The 23,737-nt window shown below is 42.4% G+C and overlaps 2 protein-coding genes across 2 annotated transcripts in view; both read right to left on the bottom strand.

Moving 5' to 3' along the window:
- Positions 1–1,662: 1,662 nt before the first annotated feature.
- On the bottom strand, positions 1,663–4,047 carry LOC311043124 (UDP-glucuronosyltransferase 2B14-like; the record flags this gene model as incomplete). The annotated part of the gene is made up of 2 exons (XM_084054301.1): positions 1,663–1,746; positions 2,665–4,047. 2 exons carry the CDS (start codon positions 4,045–4,047, stop codon positions 1,663–1,665), a joined length of 1,467 nt encoding a protein of 488 aa, XP_083910427.1.
- Positions 4,048–7,046: 2,999 nt separating this feature from the next.
- The window catches only part of LOC311043113 (regulator of G-protein signaling 9-binding protein), a gene marked incomplete at both ends in the record, with an annotated part of 17,113 nt that continues 422 nt past the window's right edge, over positions 7,047–23,737 (bottom strand). Inside the window, 4 exons of the mRNA XM_084054289.1 lie at positions 7,047–7,601; positions 7,996–8,015; positions 10,477–10,531; positions 23,119–23,475. Of these exons, the coding sequence (XP_083910415.1) occupies positions 7,047–7,601; positions 7,996–8,015; positions 10,477–10,531; positions 23,119–23,475 (987 nt within the window). The remainder of the gene's footprint in view (positions 7,602–7,995; positions 8,016–10,476; positions 10,532–23,118; positions 23,476–23,737) is intronic.

Here is a 23,737-nt window from a genome sequence, read left to right as displayed (position 1 = left end):
GCCTGCGAAAATACATATTTTGACTAAATCAACTGTAGATTTAGTTGACTAAAATCTTGTGATATTTAGTTAATTAAAACTAGAATAAAACTAATTTCAAACATTTCCAAATGAATAAATCTGCTGACAAAATTAACACTGTTCCCCATACACTACAGGGCCCAATATGTTACCTTTGATGGTTAATCCGTAGCTAGTTCTCTCTTCACCAGTCCTCATGGGAAAGAAAGACATCAAAAAGTGTTGTAGGACTTCAAGTTCATAACTTGGGTTGGACTTTCATACTGTAATGCCATGTTGTTAAACTCTCAGCTGATAACAAAGCTGACCAAAGGGGAGCAAATTTAAAATACTCTTTGTGATTTAGCTGGAATGCAGAAAACAAACAAAAAACTTTTCAAACCTGTTAAAGTTTTTTGTATGTCTGAAAACATTCCTGTATGGCTTATAGTTTTATTCAATGCACCGTCTAATTGGAATTTCAACAAACGTGTACAGTATCAATGTCACAAATAAATGTTTCATTACCAGAGTGAGTTTGAACGAACCTTTATTTTACTGGGCACTCAGAACATTTTACAGTTTTAGTTCTGTATGAAAATAGTACTGATAAAGAAAACAACCTGTGGCTAATGTTGATAACCCCATTGATAACCCCATAACACCTTTGAACTCCAACACTGGCAGAGGGCCTGTCACAATTATTACATAATCAACTGATCGCAATTATTTGAGAAAACATGAAGGAAAGTCCATGCAAAAATTGTGAGCGGTATAAAAGAAAACATTGCAACTCTACAGTGTTATGGCTGAAATCCTTAATAGCCTATGACCTTCCCCCAGGCCACTACCAGTCATCTACCTTCCCAGCATGCACATGCAGATGTTGTGCTTATGAGCTTTAGGCCTAGTAGAAATTATTACTAGTAATTATTATTTTGTCAGATGGAAGACCATCTTCAGGTATGCTTATCAACATAACTTTTGTTAAAATGACAATTCACTCTGTAGTACCTACCAGAGCACTGTCATTTCAATTATGACGAACTACAATAAAGATGGCTTCTGGGTTGTTTGTGTTTCATTTAATAAAAAATATGAATAAAAACAGAATCTCACCCAGCTAAAACTGATTGAGGCTTTAGGAAATGGAAGTAAAATGGGCTGGTATATACTGTATTGGTCAACTATTTGAAGGACAAATATTCAAATAATTTCACACAAGAATTTAATTTATCTGCCCATGACCGCTATAAATATCTACAAATCATTATCTTATCTTCAGAAAAATATGGAATTGGAAAATAAACTAAGGGAGCCATCCAAATTGAACAACTGTTTATACATGTGAATACGAACAGTTGAAGAAAGGATTCATTTCACAATTTTATTGAGCATTGCAGCAAGATATGAAGAATACAAATAAAGATTTGGAAACAAAAAGTAAGTGGGAATTGGAATTGAGCATAGCAATTTCTGAAAACGAAAGGGAGGATGCATGTTTATCAGGTTAAAAAGTAACAAATAGTCAAAACTGCTTGGAGAGAGTTTGACTGGAAGGTCAAAAGTAGTTTTTTTTAGAACCCCAATCATAATGGCTAAATATGGAGCATCTTTTGGATTATGTTGCAGCTGGAGGGGTTGAGACACCAAGAAGACATTTCACATAATGCTATGGGTTTGTCCAAACTTGCAGCGATACTGGGAGGATGTTAAAAGGGGATAGGCGCAGGGGTGCCCGCTGGCCTAGCGGTCCAGACGCATACCACATACACTGGTAATCCAACTTGACAGCGTGTTGCAGGTTTGACTCCCGCCAGTCCCCATTTCCTGTCAGCCCACTATCCAATCAATAACGGAAGAAAAAGCCCCAAAAAATATCTCTAAAAAAAAGAAAAGGGGATAGGCCTACAATGTTATTCTAATACCAATAGCAAATAGCTACTATATGGGCCACATGCCTTGGGAACCATTCCAAGGACACTATACTTACTAATAACATGGCATTCTTCTCTTTTCAACTTAACGTCCCCTCTTCTATTTAATATCATATCATAAGTATCTAATCTACTTATCTCCTTTTGGGACCGCAGTTTACCTTTTTTTTATTTGTAAAATATCTCTACTATTCCACGAGCTGCACACGGACAACATTCTGTGTCGCGACTGGGCCCGAAATGATTGCTGGACTGAACAAATGAAAACTTCCTTTGGGGAGCAAATACATATGGGGCACACAATTGACAGGTGCGTTGTGATTGGTATGGAGTGATTAACGCAACCACATAATGGTGCCAGGGCATTCTGTAGGACTCTATGCAGAGATGATCAGCACTTTCTGGCAAAGCAGTGGTAAACTAGTCATTATGCCTCAAGAATAATTATTATTGATTTAAGGGGATGACACAGATGTCTCTTGTAGGCTATTTGTAGAAAAGCCAGGGCCATGTCTTCTGAGAGGTACAAATGCCAGAATAACTTGGCCATGGCCCTTGCAGCCTTACATATACTAATTATGTTCAGGAACGTCATCTTTAAAATCATATATTTAAACAAAAGCCTGTTCCTTATTTAGTCACTTTTAGTTTTTCTTCTAGAACACACCCTGGAACATAAACATTTGACAAAGGCAGCAAAAGTCAGCAGTATAATCAAGAATAATACTATTAAGAACAACATGACATCTACAGAGTGGTAAGAGTACCAGGGCATTTTGTAGGACTCTGTGCGGAGGTGAGCAGCACCTTTGTGTCTCATGACAAACTCTATCCAGAAGATGGCGGTGTCCAGCGGCTTCATTGGTGTGTCTCTGTGCAACCTGGAGAGTCTCTGCATGTTGTTCCTGTAGGAAGGCTCATGGAGAACCTCCTCAATGCCTTGCAGAAATATGTCTTTGTTCATAGTAAAAATGTCAATGACCTTTGCTGCACCTCTATACTCCATTTTAAAGAGGTTATCAGGTTGATCAACAATCAACGGGAGTCCTACTATAGGAACTCCATGATACATGGCTTCCTGAACTCCATTTGTTCCTCCATGCGCTACAAACGCTTTGGTCTTTGCATGACCTAACAGATCATTCTGTGGCATCCAGTCCACCAGTAAAGTGTTGTTGCCCAGAGTAGCAGGCCTGTCACCTTTATGCCTCCAGATTACTTTCTGAGGTAGCTGGGCAAAAGCTGCAGCTATCTCATCTGCTAAGTCATGGGGAAGCTCTCCAACTAGAGTCCCCAAAGACATGATGATGACTCCATGTTCCCCAGAACTCTGGACAAACTCCTCCAGGTGTTGAGGAAGAGGTTTAGCAGGTTTGCAATGGAACCCTGCCATATAAATAACATTAGGCATGGTGGGGCGAGGGAACTCAAACACAAAGTCAATTCTCATCAGCCACAGGTCTGCTGCTTGAAACAGGGACATGTGGTCTACATCGGAACCAAGGTATTTTTCTAACAGACCTACATAATGTGGTTTCATATAATTTGCCGCCTGGAATTCCACAAAGGCAAAAAACAATATGTTGATTATTCTTTCCAGAAAGGTCATTTTATCTGATAGCATTGCAAACCCCGACAATGGAACATAAGAAAGCGGAGAAGGTGCAATAGTGAAATGGCCTTCAATGTGGCTGGTCCATCTCACATTGAAGACTAGTGGTAAACTAAGGTAGCGGGAAAGTATAGGGCCGCTTAGATCAAAAGGGTCAGTCAGAACCAGGTCATATTTTGCATCCTGTAAAGACCGTATGAGATCTTTGTCTTCTAAAATGTGTTCAAGCATTTTACAACTGTTCTGGATCATTTCTGAAAATCTTTCTGCTACTTCCATTTCTAGCTTGAAACGAGTCCAGGCAGACTTTCCTTGCCTTTGGATTTCCAGAAGTCTAGACACGAATGTCTTGAAAAAGTCCTCATCAAATCCACTTGCAGCATCAATCGTGATTGCAGTGTAGAATGGAGAGGTTTCCTTAATGTACCAGCTGTCATTTGCTCGTATGACTGAAACCTGGTGGCCCCTTGCATGCAGCTCCTCAACTATGATCTTCATATTCACCCAGTGGCTGCCATCCACAGGAAAAACAAGAACTTTACCCCCATGAGCAATGGCTGAACAGAGGAAGAGGACAGTGATCCAGGCCAGGTGGAAATGCATTTCTTCACTCTAAAAGCCAATGAAGTGGAAATAGATTTTTTTAAATAAACATTGTGTACAATAATTGCAATTAAAGGTGGTGTAATTCAGTGGTTCTCGACCTGTGGATATTGCAAGAGGGCGTCCAAATAACTGGCAAAACACTACAATTCTAATGATAATATAACATTGATATTAAAAAAATCCATTGATCCAAGCTGGAACACAATCAATTGATGATGACATGCTTCGAAAATGCATGTGGCCCACCCATCTGACCACTTAACACGGCAGCCGAACGCGTTTGTGATTAATTATCCAGAAAAGGTTGAGAACCAGGTTGTTAAAATGATGGTAAATATCTCTATATAGTAATCATTTCTATAGTGTGTTTTTACAGTAATGGGTCTTCCCGTCTCTACAGCTCTTATGTAAACAGAAAATACAATTTCAGAACGGGATATCAATTTTATCAAATCAGTACTAAGAACTCATACACAAACAGTGTGACTAAAGTCTTATGTATTTAGTCAATTCAAGCTAGACTAAAACTAAAACCTTTAAAATGACTAAAATATGACTGAAACTAAATGGAATTTTATTGCAAAGAGTATGACTAAAACTAAATGAAACATTTCTGTCAAAATGAACACTGCTTCACATACACCACACTACAGGGCCCAATTTGTTACCTTTGATGGTTAATCCGAAGCTAGTTCTCTCTTCACCAGTCGTCATGGGAAAGAAAGACAAAGTGTTTTATGGCTTCAAGTTCATAACTTGGGTTGGACTTTCATACTATAATGCCATGTTGCTAAACTCTCAGCTGATAACAAAGCTGACCAAAGGGGAGCAAATCTTGCCTGAAAAATTAAATACTCTTTGTGATTTAGCTGGAATGCAGAAAACAACAACAACAACAAAAAACAACCCGTTAACATGTTTTTGTAAGTCTGAAAACATTGTATGGCTTATAGTTTTTTTGTGCACCGTCTTATTGGAATTTCAACAAATGTGTACAATATCAATGCCACAAATAAATGTCTCATTACCAGAGTCAGTTTGAACAAACAGTCATATTTTACTTGGCACTCAGAACATTTTACAGTTTTGGTTTTGTATGAAAATAGTACTGATAAAGAAAACAAGCTGTGAAATTCTAAGGCTAATGTAACCCCATAACATGTAGTTTTGCATAGCCAGACAACTATTCCACAATCTCTGAATGTATGCGTTTGAAAATTAAATGTTCTCAAACCTTTGAACACCAACACTGGCAGTGGGCCTGTAACAATTATTATATAATCACCTGATCGCAATTATTTGAGATAATCACAATTATTTTGTATATCGTCATAATCTTTTCCATGTTGAAAATGTTGAAAATATTTTCAAATATTTTCAAAAATTGCGGAAATGACAGATCAAAAAGCTCAACGCAAAACAATGCAACTCGTTGTGAGCTTGCAGATCTGCCTTTTCCGCTATTTAAAAAAGTCAGAAAGTATTTCTTTTTTTACCATATATGCCCTATTTTGGCCATAGTACATGATTTATTTTCATTATTGGTATTGGTCATTGTCAGTAATTTCTTTGTATATCTCAGTTATTTGTCATATCTGCCCTGTGCAATTTTTGTTTACAAAGCCAAACATAAAATTCACAATAGTAATTTTATAGTAATCAAAATGAATATTAATCCTTATGTATTATGTACCAATGTTCAATGACCAAAAACACAATGAAATCGTTAATCGCAATTTTTGCTATAAGAATTAATCATCAAGTACAATTTCATGATCGGGACTAACACTAACTTCAGCAGCCCATGACAAGTTACAGTAAATCATGTATTAGCTGATCATCTCCAAGAGTTCAGAACTATTAATCCCTATCCCAGAAGATCATGGAACCGTGGTTACCTACGTAACCATCGTTATGTAGCGCTATATTGGATCACTCCAATATGATATACACAATATCAGATTACTCTGTGAGCTATAGGAAAAGGAACAACGCCCAATCTCACCCTATCAGAAGTGTCTGCTTCCACAGAAGTGGAGGCAATCCCCAAAACAGCTTGTTCCACCCGGTTGGAAGGGACCACATTAACGCGGTAGAACCTAGCAATGGTGCTAGGGGACGTCCAGTTGGCCGAGGCACAGATATCAGACAGGGGAACGCCCCGGAGCTGTGCCCAAGAGGCAGCCATACCCATGGTGGAGTGTGCCACCACAGGGGATGGCAAAGGTCTCCTGGCCAACTGATACGTGGCCATGAGACTGTCTTATTGGAATTTCTGCAACACTCTGCACTCACAGAGAGTGCATGGAGCTCACTGACCCACTTAGTGGAGGTGATAGCCACCAGGAATGCCACCTTCCACGTGAGGTGCCTAAGGGAAATAATGTCCATGCAGGGACTCAAAGGGCGGCTGAGCAAGCGCCGACAGCACCAAGCCGAGTTCCCAAGTGGGAACCAGGGGAGCTCGCACTGGACGAAGGCGCCTAACGCCCCTCATGTAGCGGGACAGCAATGGGTGCCTACCCATCAGTCCCTCCGGCCTGTCAGCATGACCCGCAGAGATGGCGGCAATGTACACCTTCAGTGTAGACGCCGCCAGGCCTGCATCTAACAACGACACCCTGACTGACGCACCACGCACACGCCATCTTTGCAGATAAGTAGTGTTAGTTGCAGGGGCCCTGGAACTCTGCAATGTATGGACGACATTGTCCAAGAGCCCCAAATCAGACCACCCACACCTCTCAGGGGCCAGGCCCTCTGGGCTTGTGTAACCAGAATGGGTCACAGTGGCCGAGATGAGAAACAGCAACCACCTGACTCAGGGGGTTCTCAGTCATCACGGGCCATCAAGAGCCACCGACAGCTCCACATCTCGACCCTGTCCACCCTCAAGTGGAACAGGGAAAACGGGGGTAGAACAGGGAAGGGATGAGGCTGGTCAGGTAGGAGCTAAGCAACATGGCCGCATTCGTAAGGCGGCCCATGGAGGAGAGGAGGGTGAAAGTGGAGTCCATAAACTGGTCACTGACCCTGCTAGGGCCAATTTTCAGCTTCGGTGCCCTGCCGATAATGTCCCCCTCAGGAAAGAACATAATCGCCATTAAGTCATCCTTAGCAGGATAACCGCCAAGTCCCACGGTCTCTCGCCCCGCCATAATCGTCCATGGTCTGACCTCCTTGGAAGGACGGAAACGCCCTTGCACCTTAGCCCAGCACTCGCGGAATGCCGCAGTGAACTGAGGACAGGCGAGGACAAGTAGGTCATCAGTCGAGGCCCAGGGACGTCGCCACCCTCTCCAAGAGGGCACGCATGGTGTATGACACATCAGCAGCTGGCATCGGGCCCCCTCTGATCCAACACTGCCAGCGTGGGAGTGGGCAAAAGACCCAGCCGTAGATGGTGCTGCCTGAAACACTGAGGCACTGTCACCAAACTCCAGCTCCTCCGGGGTGTGAATGGAGAAAACTTCAACTCACCACGTGTGCATGGTCCAACCCAAGGCAACGCATCCAGTGGTCATGTGAGTCCTCTGCGGACATGCGGACACCACAAGACACACAGGTAAAAGCAATTGTGATATAATACACACTGATTTATCCATGTGGAAGACCTGCAAAGCGTGGAAAAAACAACTGTGTAAATCCTGTGTATATTTCCCGCTATATATACTGTATATAGTCACTCGCCTGTTGTAGCCCATGGCCTCAGACAGGGAGGACACTGTATGCTTACAACCCGAAAGTGTACGCCGCTTGCTAGGTCGAGAAGGCTCAGACCCGTTTGCGTGGGACGCACAAGATTAACACAAAGCACACTCTTGCATATTATTGACTCACCTGTAGTTGTAGCCTGGGGCCTCATACAGGGAGGACACAGTGTGCTTACAACCCGAAAGTGTACAGCGCTTAGAGGGATCTCAGAACCTGCTCACTCGGAGCGCACAAGTTTGCGATGTAACAATGCGGCACAGCCGCATGAGGAGAAAAACACGCGAGCATGTGCAAAACGCAAGCATGCGTGTGTTACAACTCGGGAAAAAAAAAAACAGAAGCCGCCTAAGCTAACAAAGTAGCTTCGCCAAGCTATGGACAGAGCTTACCTATGTGGAGCTCTAAAGGTCCATCTCTTCAATGCCGCGACAAGAGAAGAAAAGAGGAAGAGGGTGGTGCTGCGTAGGAATTTGATGCATCGCCGTGGCACACCCCCGTACATGGATTAATCTGGTAAGTCTACCTCGGTGCCTCCGCTTCCGTGGAGGGATATATCATATTGGTTGGAGTGGTCCAATATAGCGCTAGAGGAGAAGAGCATGAATAAAGGCAAGTACACATTTATAGGCCTGGGACACACCATACTCAGGTGTGGTCCAATCTCCCTGACGATCCGACTCCACCCTGCCAATCTGCCCCAGCAGCAGCCACATTAGGCAGGGTTGTCACTATACACAAATCCACGGAGCGCTGCCCTGCAGGTGGCGCCGCCATTGCTGCGGTTTCAGACTTGATCAGCTGCAGCTGCGCGGTGTCAGTCAGCTGCAGTCACTGACTGCTCACATTATTCTTTTACCTGCTTTTTACTAACTTTTACTAACACTAACTTTACAAAGATGTACAGAAAATCGGGATGAACCTGTGTAGTTTATGGTTGCTTCAACACCCAAGCAGGTAAAGAGTAACGGTATACTCGGTACCTTTAACACAGTGTCTGTCTGTCTGTCTGTCTGTCTGTCTGTGTGTGTGTGTGTGTGTGTGTGTGTGTGTGTGTGTGTGTGTGTGTGTGTGTGTGTGTGTGTGTGTGTGTGTGTGTGCGTGCGTGCGTGCGTGCGTGCGTGCGTGCGTGTGTGCGTGTGTGTGCGTGTGTGTCTCTGAGCCTCCAGCAGAGGGCACCAGGGCCATCCTGGCAGGCAGCTGTCACATGCCTTCTTTCCCAGGGGGGATTAGACCTGGACCCCAACAGTGAAGCCGCTCGCCACTTGCCTGCCGTCCTGTGGCTGCAGCTGCGCACAGGAGGCCCAGCCCTGTCCCACGACAGTTCCAGCTGTCTGCTTTAGGGGGAGAGAGAGAGAGAAAACAAGCTGCCACTGCAATCCTCTAAAGCAGCTTAAAGGCTGAATTGGGTGGGCTGAAGCCTTTTTCCATCCATTACAATCTTTCCACCACTGCTGGCTGGTAGGCCTACTGGTAGCCCAGTCACTCACTGGGCCCCAGTGGTTCTCAAAGTGGGGTCCAGTGGTCCTTGAGGGGGTTCCAATTTGTTATTATAGCACTAAAATCAGAATACAAATTAGCAACACAAAAGTTTTTCAGATGATGGTCCGTTTCCAAAATACACATTCATTTTGGGGTCCTTGACATGATAAAGTTTGAGAACCACTACTTGTAGCCTCCACAGTGGCCCACAAAGCCTGCCCACTGCTACCCACTGGATGCTCTCCTCATCAGCATTAAAGTGCCATCGACACCTCCTGCCTGGAGGCAGTGAGAGGCTGCTTTCACACTGTGAACACTAACTAGAACAACTGTGCTGTTTTAATTCGGAATTCTGATGTAACCCCACAGTCTCGTATGTGATTCAATAATGGATGCTAACGTGCTACGTGTGCACGCACTGAATATCATTTTTTCTTTTTGTTGGGGTTCTCAGCCAGCCCCCATGAATAATTCTTTTTGAAGGGGTGGCTGGGCTTGGCTTTTTGGAGTAAGTTGGAGTGGAGAACAGAGTGTTTTTTTGGAATACGCTTGTGCTGTATCGTGGCTGGTGGCCCCTTCAGTGTGTGTGCGTGCTACAGCATGCAGCAGGTATAAGAGGGAGAGAGAGAGATGGGAGGATGTGTGTGTGTGCGTGCGTGCGTGTATTGATATTTTTCAGAAGAATTTCTGGAACATCTCTGATGTTTTTTATGTCTACATTTTAATACAACAATTCACTGATATTAAAAAGTAAATATGCTTTGTAATTTGTACTTTTGAATACTTAAGAATTTTTAAAAGCATGTCCTTTTGAATAAGTACTTCAGTACTTTAAGTACATATATCGTTCTCTTGTAGTGGAGTAATATTTGCCAGGAGTATCTATACGTTGACTCAAGTACTGGGGTCGAATACATTGACCCCAACGTGTGAGAGATCTCTCACCCGTTCGGTTCAATGTAATAATATAGATGCCTCTATCCAGACCAGACTCTCAGTGTCTTTATCACATAAATCCCTCTGTCACCCGAGAATGGCCTGGGAATATACGGATACACTCCCACATATGAATAATGACAGATTGAAACAGTGTACGGCTGCATTGCAATCTGTTGGCATTATACTTACAGCCATTAACATCTGTGTCATTCTCTGGTTTGGCAGCCGCATCAGGCATCAGACCCTGTAATCAACCCAGTAACCCACAAACAGTGTTATTATCATCATGTCTCGCTGCATTGTTTGATTCAAATAGTTCTGCCTATTATTTGCTTTGCATTTGTCATCGTAAGCGGGTGCATTTGGTGCAGAGAAAGACAGTGACAGACAGGAAAAGAGAGAGAGAAAGATAGATACATATACACGTATTGAAAATAAATTATTTCACCTAAAAAAAGAAAAACTGCAAAGACCCCACGTAACCCCACGTATAACACGGCAACCGGAAGGCTGCTGTGTTAAGTGGTCAGATGGGTGGGACGCAGGCTTTTCAGAGCATGTTTATTTTAATGATCAATCAATTGGTTGTGCTCCAGTTTGGATCACTGGAACTAACGTAGTATACTTTAGGTTCCTATTTATCTATCACAATGATTTTTTCAAGGTTTTAAAGAAAAAAATACCATACCATACCCATATATGTTTATGTTATATATCTTATATGTTATTTATGTTATATCAATAAAGTTTCAGTGTTTTGACAATTATTTGGGGCCCAGTTTGCAATGGGCTCCAAATAATGGACCTCACAAGGTTTTAAAGAAGAAAATACCATACCATACCCATATGTTTTTATGTTATATATCTTATATGTTATTTATGTTATATCAATAAAGTTTCAGTGTTTTGAAAATTATTTGGGGCCCAGTTTGCAATGGGCTCCAAATAATGGGGTCCAACTAGCAGGTGGGCTCCTCACAGCCCACCTGCTAGTTTCTGCCTCGATGGATGATAGCGATTGACCAAGTTATGGCTACCATGCAAACATACCTTGGTCACTTGTTACTCACGTTTGTTTTCTTGACCACAATGTTAAGAATGTATGTATACATTGTATACATGCTATTTAAACATAATTGTTTACCTGGTATCCTATACGTTCAATGTACAGATTCTTATTTTGATATAGAGTATATTCTTTGATTGATACTAGTTCCTCGAGGCACCACCTCTCTGCATTCTATGTATGTGATTAACTTGCTTATTGTAAGTCGTGCTGGATAAGAGCGTCTGCTAAATGCCTAAATTGTAAATTGTAATTGTACGATACCAAGAAAGCAAAGTGCAATCTCAATTAACCCTCCCAGATCCTTTCCCTAACTATGCTCTCTATTGCCTGGGAGGCAGCCATGTCATTTCTAAAAGGTTTGCATTGAATCTGCAATAACAAGAATCAAGAATGAAGAGAGTCAAGAATTAAGTGTGTATTTGTCACTACTCACACAGTTACAAGCAGCGGAATGCATGCGTGGCAAGATCCGCAAGACTGTTCTAATGACCATAACACAACACAACAAGAACAATAATACTGGATATGATATGAAAATAAACTTTAAATACATAAATGAATGAATGAATGAATGAATCAATGAATGACTGAATGAATGAATGAATGAATGAATGAATGAATGAATGAATGAATAAATAAATACATGAATAAAGTAGACGGAAAAAGTGGTCTAAATACAGTTGTAATGCAAGACTAAAGGGGTTTAAGTGGTTCAACATCAACATTAAAACAGTAAAAGTGTACTCACATGGACCAGAATACAACAGCCCAAAGTGCAAAAACATTCATTATGGCGTTTTTAAAGAAAACATACCATGGCACGTTTTTCTTCTTTTTTTTTGGTATAAATTATATACACTATATTCATGTTATTTGGAGGCCCACTCAATCGTCTGGTCCACTCAATCCTCTGGCCCACACGTTGGGAGTCGCTGGTCTACACAGCCACAACAAGAAGCACTCTGAGCAGCATCAGCATGACTTCTGACCTTGTACATTCTGCCTGACCTATATCTCTGTCTGTCTCTGTGTCTTTGCCTCTCTCTCTCTCTCTCTCACTCACTCACTCACTCACTCACTCACTCACTCACACGCACACGCACACGCACACGCACACGCACACGCACACGCACACGCACACACGGATATTTGCACTAGGCATACCAAGCACTTGCTTGGAGCCCCAAGGCAGGGGAGCCCCCACCTCCCCCCCCCTTTTTTTTTTTCTTAATTCATTTTTTTTTTCTTCGCATTTTCGCGCGCGCAAAATAGGCCCCGAACCAGAGCTTTGCTTGGAGCCCCTAACTTCTTAAATCCGCCCACACACACACACACACACACACACACACACACACACACACACACACACACACACACACACACACACACACACACACACACACACACACACACACACACACACACACACACACACACACACACACACACACACACACACACACACACACACAAATCCAACCTCAAAGCCTTTTAGAGGGGATTTCATGAGAAGGGCAGTCAGGAAGCTTTTCCAGTGTGGCTAAAGGCTAAAAGGAGTAGTGGCCATCATCTGTAGCTTAGCAGCCGTGCAGCACTCCTTCAATAAGTGAATGCAGTGTGTGAACATCACAATACTCTTGACCTATAAACATAAGGGCCATATAGATCGGATAAAGCAATCAGGATTAGAAAAGGACCTCATTAGCCTTGGATGATATCATTCAGCCCGCATCTTACAGCCAGTGGTGGGACAGGAACTATGTACATTTACTTGAGTACGGTCCTTACATTAAAAAAGACTGTATCTGTACAGTATCTGTAATTTCGGGGATACTTGGATACTGGATATTGACTTTCACGCCACTACATTTCAAAGACAAATATTCTACTAAAGGGGGGAAAAAGTGATTTAACCACTTAAGCCCTATTTTAAATATAGGAAAAATAGGCCTAGAAAGGGCCTTTCTCTGTGGAGTTTCTGTTCTCCCCGTGTCCCCTAGGGTAAGTACCCTCACAAAAAACATGCAGTACTCCTGGTCTCTATACTGCCTCCCTCTGGTCAGCCAGGGAGCCTGATGGCTTTTTTTTAGATTTTTTTTTTAAATACAATAAAGAAATTAAATTAAATACATGAAAAAAGTAATAGAAAAAACACTGCCCCAATCGAAAAAAGGAATCAAAATGCCAGGAAATCAAATGCACCATCCCCCCTCCGAGGGGATGGTGCATTTGATTTCCTGGCATTTGATTTCAGGAAATACAAATGAGATTTCCGGAGTGGGGGTTTACCAGGCTAAACAAAAGCCTGAGTAGATGATAAAATGACCCAACATTTTTTTTAAAGTGAAATATCCCTTTAGTATTTTTTTAAAAGCAAGTACTCCAGTGCTTTAAGTCAAGTACAAGTATGACAGAGCAACTTTCACTTGTCATTGAGTAATATTTGACCAGGAGTATCTGTACCTTGACTCAAGTACTGGAGTTGAGTATTTTGTCCACCACTGCTTACATCCCGCTGAGCCTTCTGTTTGCAGTGACATAGAAACAATTCTAATGGATTCACATTAAAGCTTTAGTGGAGCCTTGTGAAGGGTCCATTAAGGGAGCAGTCTGTGCACTCTCTCTCTCTCTCTTCTCATCTTATTCAGCGGAAAACAGCCAGTGGGCAAATAAAAGTACAGTTTTTACAGCTTAAGTGGCAAGAATGTCAGCGTCTTTGTTCAGAAAGACAGGGTCAGGGAGAAGACGAAGGGACATGATGGGATGATGGCCGCTTGGCACTGATCTTTTTCCAATCGAGAGCAACAGGACAGAGAGAGCTGCAAAGACAGCTTGACAATACAAAAACAAAGGTCATGAGGTGGATTCACCACTAGCCTGGTAACCCCCCCTCCGGAAATCTCATTTGTAAATGAGATTTCCGGAGGGGGGTTACCAGGCTAGATTCACAACCACAATGCAGTGGTATTGTGGGTGTGTATTAAAAAGCACTGGCAACAAAATGTATACTAATAGTACCAAATGTAAAAGTACTCATGCAGAATGTCCCATTTCACAAGTTTTTCTTTTAATCTTAAAGCTTTCCAAATGTGTCACATTGCAACACATTGCGAGTGTCGTATATTGGTCCTGATTGCTTATATTTTATGAAAATATAGGAAATGGAAACACTCAAGTAAAGTAAAAGCACCTCAAAATTGCACTTAAGTACAGTACTTGAGTAAAAGTACTTAGTTTACTTTCCACAACTGGATTCACACCCACCATGCCATGTGTAAATGATAATTCCCGTTGAGAGATTGGGGATATCCCAAATGGAGAGCTTTGCGTCCGTCCGTCTTGCCAAACCTGCACTCAGTAGCAGCTAGTGGAGCTACGGGCTGCTGCGATGATCAAAGATGTGATGGGATTAGAGCGCTAAGCCCACAAACAGCAGATGCCCTCGTCTCCTTTTGGCTCATCTCAGTTTAGCATGGAAAAGCTCATAACACAATCTGAGAGGCTTATTCTGCTGTCCTTCATAGAAACAAAGTTGAGTTGAGTTAAGGATCTGTGTAATTTTTAGATTTCTTTGGCTATTCAAAAATAGCAGATCTACAAGCTCATAGCGTGGCGGCACCGAGTGCCGGCTATGAGCTTGTAGATCTGCTATTTCTTTTTAAAATCGTGATTTAAAAAAAAAACTCAAATCTTTTTCTTCTGGGGGGTCCCTGGAACAACATATTCTGAGATGGGGTCCGCGGCCAAATACATATAATTTAGGGGGTTCTTGACATGAAAAAGTTTGAGCACCACTGATTATAGCAACATACGTTTTTTCAAAAAACTGTTAGGATTTAGAAGGCATTTGTAGAACCCCCAGAAGCAAAGATTTTAGTTGCAAATGTTAGCTTTAAAAATATATATATTCAAAGATAAACACAAATTTTCATGATTTTTCAAAAAATAGCAGATCTACAAGCTCATAGCGCAGCACTCGCAGTATGAGTATATAGACAGATTGTATATCTGCTATTTTTGAATACTGAAAGTATAAGATAATGGTTAAAGTGGTCAAAATTTAAAATGACAGATGCTTTCCCGCTCTGGGTTAACACTGATACAGAGTTGATTGTATTCAGAGATGTATCCTTTTATAGCGTTGTTTTGTTGTGGTTTCAACATGAGTAGCTTTGTTAAGTATGCTGTGTTCATAAATATGCTCTGTCCCCACCTAAGTAAGCCATGGCCATGAAGGCCATGTCCGCTGTGGCCTGTCAGTTTGGCCTTATGCCCTTCAGCAAAATGATATCGTCGCTGTCGGCAGAAAGCTCTTACTGTATCTCCATATTTTTTACTTTTTGATTTTGCGCCGCGTTTTGAGCTTGTCGGTCTGCCACTTTTGCTGTTTTTGATTTTGAATCCTGAAAAGTAACAGTTTTGGACGTATGAAGTTTCCACCCGACAGAGAACTACCTGTGCGGCTATATGGCCGGAAGCATCATCAAGGACATTTACCACCCCAGCCATCGTCTGTTCAAGTCCAGGGGTCCTTGGGGGGCTTCATGCATTGCTATGCATTAGACCATGGGTCTTCAACGTTTTCAGGCCAAGGACCTCCCTAGCCGAGAGAGGGATGAAGCAGGGACTCCCTCTATATCGTATAAAATTGGGTTTCAGATTCAACACTTTTTGTTTACGGGGTCTGCTCTTTTTCCCCACCACACCTATGCCTCTTTGCCAAACATAGCCGATCTACAAGCTCACAAGTCAGCTTGTAGATCTGCTATTTTTGGCTAAAGTTCTTCTCAGAAAAGGGATGCTAGGGTTCAAGTGGTTAAGGTTACAAAAAGATCATATAACACAAAGATTTGGCGGACCCCCTGTAGTAACTCTGAAGTGAGGACCCCAGGGGTCCCCAACCCCCTGTTGAAGACCCCTGCATTAGACCACGGACCCCCATTTGAAACAGTTTTTGATTTGTTTTAGGCTAGTACTGCTTATAGATCGTCTATTTCCGGTGCCTGACACCGCAGCTACACATGCTGTATATATACTGTACCATACTGTACCATCCATTCTATACGTTGAAAAGTGAAGAGTGATAGAAGGCGGGTCCTCCATTAAAAGGTGCATTAGAGGGCATTATGGTGCTATAATCCCAGGACCTTTACCAACTGATAATCTGGATCATGGAGTTTGGAGATCATTTTATACTATAGCATCAATCACCCCCCCCCCCCCCCCCCCCCCCCCCCCCCCCGTCCCCCCGCCCCCTCCACCATTTCCCTCTAAACACTGTATTTACATAGAGCTTTAGGTTGCTGTCTGGTGGAAACCTTGAGTCCAAAGCTTGTGTTCTGTACACCAGTGCTTCTCAAAGTGGGTTCCTTCCGGGGACCCCCAGGGGTCCTTGAAGGGGTTCCAGGGGCTCCGCAGCAAAACATTAACTAAGTACATGGTACAGGATGTTTTACTTTACTGGAGTATTTCCATTTTTCTATACTTTTTCTTCTACTCCACTACATATCAGAGACAAATATTGTACTTTTACTGCACTACATTACATTACAGTCATTTAGCAGACGCTTTTATCCAAAGCGACTTACAATAAGTGTATTCAACATAGGTAGGGAACGAAAACTACTAATCACCAGAAGTTTTAAGTACATTTCCTGCAAAAACAAGCAACCAAGAGTATACCTAGCGCTAAGGTAAAAGTGCAATATATCAGCTACCTACTTTCTTAAACAGATGAGACAAAAATGGCAAAATCAAATGAGCACGAGCTAAAACAAATAAGTGTATCGACTAAACAAGATCCAATAAAACAATACAAAAATAAAACAAGAGTTCGTACAACTAGTTAACAACAAGTAGGCCAGGCAAAGAGGAAGGATAGTGTTTCCTGAAGAGGTGGGTTTTCAGCCTGCGGCGAAAGATGGGCAGTGACTCTGCTGTCCTGACATCAGTGGGAAGTTCATTCCACCACTGTGGGGCCAGAACAGAAAAAAGTCGTGACCGTGTCGATCGACCAGAAGGACCGTTGAGTGGCGAGGGAGTCAGTCGCCCCGAGGTGGCAGACCGGAGTGGTCGGGCAGGGGTGTGGGCATTGACCAAAACCCGGAGGTAAGAAGGAGCTGTTCCTTTCACTGCTCTATAGGCTAGCACCAGGGTTTTAAACTGAATGCGAGCTGCTACGGGGAGCCAGTGCAGAGAACGGAGAAGGATAGTTGTGTGGGAGAACTTGGGGCGGTTGAACACCAGACGAGCCGCAGCTTTCTGAACAAGCTCCAGAGGTCTGATGGCTGATGCCGGAGCACCAGCAAGGAGGGAGTTGCAGTAGTCCAGGCGGGAGATGACAAGAGCCTGGATGAGCACCTGGGCTGTTTTCTCCGTGAGGAAGGGGCGAATCCTCCTGATGTTGTAGAGGAGGAATCTGCAGGACCGTGTCACTGATGCGATGTTAGCCGAGAACGACAGTTGATCGTCCAGGGTCACACCCAGATTCTTCGCAGTCCGAGTTGACGTCACCACAGCATTCTCAATGGTGATGGCCATGTCTCGGTGAGGACAGCCCTTCCCCGGGATGAACATCAGCTCGGTCTTGTCCAGGTACTACAATTATTTGAAAAATGTAGTTACTATACTTTGTAGATTTTGATTATTATTACAATGGACAAGCCCTCATTTTAGACATTTTAGACATAACTAGACATAACTAGTACTTTTACTTTATACTTTAAGTACATGTTGATGCCATTTGAATTCCGGACTTTTACTTGTAACAGAGTTTCTACATTGCGGTAGGCTATTGATACTTTTACTTAAGTAAACAATTTACTTTTTCCACCATCTGTAGGTGGATTGGACCCTGTCCTTGATGCAAATGGAGCCAGCTCACAGCTTTCTCAACCAGCAGTACAGAGCGCAGAGGCCAACAACGGCTCCTCCAGCCACCAATTAAATGCCAGATTTTTGGTTTTGCCAATGTGAATGTATACGCCAGCACCATAGACAGTTAAAAGGACGGACAAAGTTACGGCCATATCTACAGAGCGTAAATGAAGCCTATTTTTCAGCAATTTCAAATATTTCTATATCTGGAACACGGAAATGAATGCTATTGGTTGGGACCAGAGCGGGGGTGGGGAATTAATGCTATTGGTTGTGTAGCTCGTCAATCAAATCGTCACAAGGTAGCCCCGCCCCTCCTACAGCATACCCTACTTAATCATACATTTTAAAATAAATGGGACCATAATTTACCAAAATGCATATCATGATGATTGAAAGAAGACTTTAAAGTAGCGACTGGAAGCATATAGTATTTATGACTATGTTTATTAAGGTAATAAAATCAAGTCTAAAGTTCGGCAAAACCAGGGCCTCTGGCTCCCTAGGCGGGCTCACTAACCATTCAGCTAAGGCCGCCCCTAATGTGGCTGATGTGTCAGACGGCTCCAAACGGTATGGAGTTCCAGGTTAGACATACCCAAATATGTAATATTTGGTTACATATTTATATATTTTTATATATTTTTATATGTAGAGAGAGAGAATTATTATTATTATTATTATTATATATTTTAAACACTTTCAACCTGGCGTATTTTGGGCACACAATAAGTAAAAAAAATAAAAATACACAGGATAAGCTAAACAGAGTAAATGGAACCAGCAGCATGCTCTTAAGATAAACAGTGACAGAATGATGTCAGCTCCCAGTGCAAAAGGAAGAGGCACTCAGCAATCAGCCAGAGAGAGATGCCCTTCATAAAATACCTTCTGCTAACCAAATCTGCATAATCAACCTGATATGAAGAAGAAAGATGGTTCAAGCTGTCTATTCCAACTGTAAATCCCCCTGAAAGGATAACTCAGTTCAGTGGTTCTCTAACCACAGACCCCCATCTGAAAATATTTTGTTCCAGGGACCCCCAGAAGAGAAGATTTGTATAACAAAAATTCAAAGTTTTCCCACATTTTTTTCAAAATGGTTAAAAAATAGCCAAGCAACAATATATATACACAGTATATACATACTGTATATATATATAGTAATACCGGATCCTGTGATTATCCCACATCGCTCTAGTCTGATTATGTCAATAACTACCACAACTGAAACACTTAAGCCCTATTTCATACTTCGCCGTAAGATGGTGTCGCATAAAAAATTCCGATCTACAAGCTCACAATGCACCGCATCGTGAAGTCTTCTGTGCTTGTAGATCTGCTACTTTTTCACTAAAACATGTTATTTTTTTGTTTTGGATTAAAAAAAAATACCTAAAAAGAAAAATGCCCAAAATTGGGACGCCAGGTTGAAACAGCCTTTAGGTTCCATGGAGGTATTTACCCCATAGTCTCAGGTTAGTTTGGCTTCATTCCAGGGTTGTTAGTATACTTACACTGCCACTGCATTTAAAGAAAAAATGTTACAATCACACACAAGTAGAATAGAACAGAGGAGCAAATATAGTATTTTGGTGAAAATAAATATCCTCGCTGTCAGGTGGAAACCTCATATTTACAAAAGTGTTCCTTTTGAAAATGATTTATTTTAAAAAGTGAAAATAGCTGATCTACAAGCTCTGTGACGATGTTGTGAGCTCTGCTATTTTCTGCCATTACTAGCAGAGCTATCTACATAGCTCTGCTATTTTCAGTACTTTTGTGTGACACTCTTGCATTATGAAGTAGGGCAGGGGTTCCCAAAGCAGGGGTCGCGACCCCACTTGGGGTCGCGGGAGACTGACGTGGGGTCGCGAAATTATTTTGGGTCATTTTTTTTTTTAAACTTTTTATTCAACAGAATGGATGAAATACCATCTAAAATGATCACAAATGGTACATTTTACCATTTTAACACATTACAAATGCGCATGCGCACCGAACGTGCAAGTTTATGTGCATAAATTACCTCCAGGTTTAGGTGGGGTCGCGAGTCAATTTCCGCCTTATTTTGGGGTCGTGGGCTGAAAAGTTTGGGAACCCATGAAGTAGGGCATTCATTTAGACAAAAAAACACACATACTGTACAAAGTTTAGATATAGAGATACAAGGTTTCTGCCCGACAGCAATAATATACTATAGATTGCTGATAAGGTATATTTTTTACCAAGCACGGTGTCATAGTAAGCTCCACTTGCACGGAGGCGCGCCTCCTTCCGCTGCGTTCGCAATAAACTCTTATGGGTTGGCCCCAACCCTTTGCTAGCCAACTGCCCAACTGCAGTTCACCCAAGTACCAGAATTATAGCATCTGTTTGTTTTTCTACCGTTTGAGTGAAACACAATGTATAATGTAGATCTGCAATTTTTCACGATTAGTTTTTTGTCTTTTTAAATCATCGTTCATTAATCATAATTGAAGTGCAAAAGTTTGAAATAATCATTGTTATCTGTTGCATTGAAGTCATATCACCCAACCCTACGCTCTCTTTCTCCTTCTCTCTCCTTCTTTTACACACACACACACACACACACACACACACACACACACACACACACACACACACACACACACACACACACACACACACACACACACACACACACACACACACACACACACACACACACACAGCCCAAAAGAGTGAAATCCTGTGTGTAGTCAGGAATACCATCAAAGACTCTTACAACTAATCACATTAGGGAGCAATGTGAGTCCTGACCCCACTGGCAACCTTTCACTGTCAAACTATTTTTACTCTGTGCTGTGCTGCCTTGAGACGTAAGTGAATTATCCTGAAACCAGTTGAATCACGTGGAGAAATCTTGGGAGGAGGTATCTGTCTGTATAAGGTGCAGGGAGTGTTCTCAAATCTCAATCCATACATAATGCATTGCTTACATAGGGGGATTAACCTAGTTTAGGAATCACCACAAATGAATTGGCTTAGAGGGAATCTATCTGATGTACAAGAATGTGGGAAGCACAGTGAAAAGTCATCAAGTTATTTAAACATTCTTGTCAGGCATTAAAAACAACAACAACTTGTACAGATTACAAATTGTGTTTTTACAAATTTATTATAATAAATATACTTCAATATATATGTACACTATATCTGAAATAATTAAATAGTATTTACAAATCCTATATTCAATCCAACACTGCTTAAAATGAAACCCTGAATAAACAGAAACAGGCTAGTGGATGGATGCATGAGGAGAGGTCTGTGAACACCGATCATAGGGTCCCTATGAATGATAGGGACATAGGTGGTCATATCATTATAATAACGCATGAAATAGAGCAGTGGTTCTCAAAGTCTCTCTCTGAGGGGAATTATGCATAAAATAACTGAATTTGAGGTTGAATGTGAACACAAGGGGGTGGCAATTCCCATTCCGAGAACTCAAATGACGCCCCTGGTGATGAGTAAATACTGACTGTAGCCTATATTAAAGCAATAAATTAACTCAATTCTCCTACTATAGCACTACTAGATGATCCCTCCGTTTGGAAACAGTGTCATGGTTGTGGCTGGGCACTGTGGGCAGTGAGTTCAGAAAGCAGCAGTCAGTCTGTCAGAGCAGAGAGGAGGAAACCATGTCTACTTAACGTTAGGCATGAGCTTTTTCACTTAATCCATGTTGGATTACGCATCAACCAACCAGTAGCAACATTGTTACAGCAGCACTGCAGCACGATGGACAGACAGACACTGTAAACATTCATTTTAACCACAAATGTAGCCACTATAGCCAGCTCTCAAACAACACAATGACCCGTTGTTGTTGTTGGTCCTTCAGACAGATTTAATCTGTCTGTTGTCTGTGCGCTGCGAAGCGCAGACCAGACTCTCCAAATGAACGGCATTGGCCAGTGGTTCTCAACCTTTTCAGGCCGCGACCCACCGAAATAATCATATTTGAACTGGGGACCCCCACCCTGACAAGCGCTTGGAATTGTAGGAGTTGACTCTGTTCCCACAGATACATATTATTGTGAAAATAGCAGATCTACAAGCTCATAACAGAGCTTGTAGATTGGCTATTTTCAAATGTTTTGCCTCTTTCTTATTTTATTTGCCAATTTGTCCAATGTTTGACTAGTTTGTATAGTATAGCCTAGTTTGTTGATCACTTTTGATGCGTAATGGTCTTCTTCTTTTCTTTGGGGTAATAAAAAGGTCTTAAAGGTCCTTAAAGGAGAATACCACTCATTTTCAACATTGAACTATGTCTTTAATACGCCTTAGAGCTGTTGTGTGGAAATAAGAACTTTACTTTTGGCTCCGCCCCCTCAGCCAAAAGTACACCCTGCATATGTCACTGATCACATGACCTCAATCAATTATCCAGTTCTAGGCAACATAGAAGGGTTTTTTTTTTTTCTTATTTCCACACAACAGCTCTAAAGTGTATTAAAGACATAGTTCAATGTTAAAAATGAGTGCTATTTCCCTCTAAATTGTCACTTCAATGTCATCTGGCCTGGGGACCCCCCTGGGGGTCCCGACCCACAGGTTGAGAAGCACTGGGCTAAACCTTTCTAACATGATCTAGTGCAACTCCTCCACGTCACTAATAATATTACATTCAGTAAAGCCCACGAGGCTTAGTAACTTCTTCTCCCAGCACCTTCAGCTCTCATTGTGGAGATGGCCTGCATGGCCCCTTTCTTTCTGCAGCCCAAAGTTTCTTCCCCTGCATGTATAAAGTCTGCCCGGCAGACAGACAGTGTTCCTCAGGGGTGGCTGTATTATTGCGTGACCACCAAATATCCCAAAACACCACCGAGCAATAAAATGATAAAGAACGCGAGCACCACGATAAACGTCGCCATATTCCCTCCGCCCCCTCCGCCGTCGGCCCCTTCCTCCTTGGGGTCCTCCTCGCAGATGGAGATCACTCCCACGGAGGAGTTCCCCACGCTCATGTTGGACTTGAGCTCGGCGCCGGGCTCCTGCTTGGCCTCCACGGCCCAGGGCGCCACCTGCACCTTCATCTCCATCTCCTCCATCATGTGGCCCACCTGGCTGATCTCGCTGCGGAGCTCCCGGAGGTCCGCGGTGTCGATGTTGTCCGACGCCTCGTACTTCATGTTCTGGACGCTCATGGCCCGCGCGGCCACGCCGCCGGTGCTGCCGGTCATGCCCGTCTGGATGAGGTGCCTGGTGGGGACCTTTAAGGGTATAGACCTGTCACAATTATTACACAATCGCCCAAATCGCAAATTATTTTGCTTCGCATAATCGTCATAATCGTTTCCACTCATGCATTTTCAAACATTTTCAAAAATAGTGGAAATAGCAGATCTACAAGCTTACAATGCCTGATTGTATAGTATAACGTTATGGAATATGTCAGTCATTTCTTTGTATGTTTAGGTTATTTGGCATATATATTTGCCATGAGCAACTTCAAAGACTACCAAACAGATGTTC

Source organism: Gymnoscopelus microlampas (genome assembly GCF_963454915.1).
Source record: "Gymnoscopelus microlampas genome assembly, chromosome: 1".
NCBI classification, from domain to species: domain Eukaryota; kingdom Metazoa; phylum Chordata; class Actinopteri; order Myctophiformes; family Myctophidae; genus Gymnoscopelus; species Gymnoscopelus microlampas.
The sequence above is the reverse complement of the archived record's forward strand: the minus strand, read 5'-3'. Positions and strand labels throughout refer to the sequence as shown.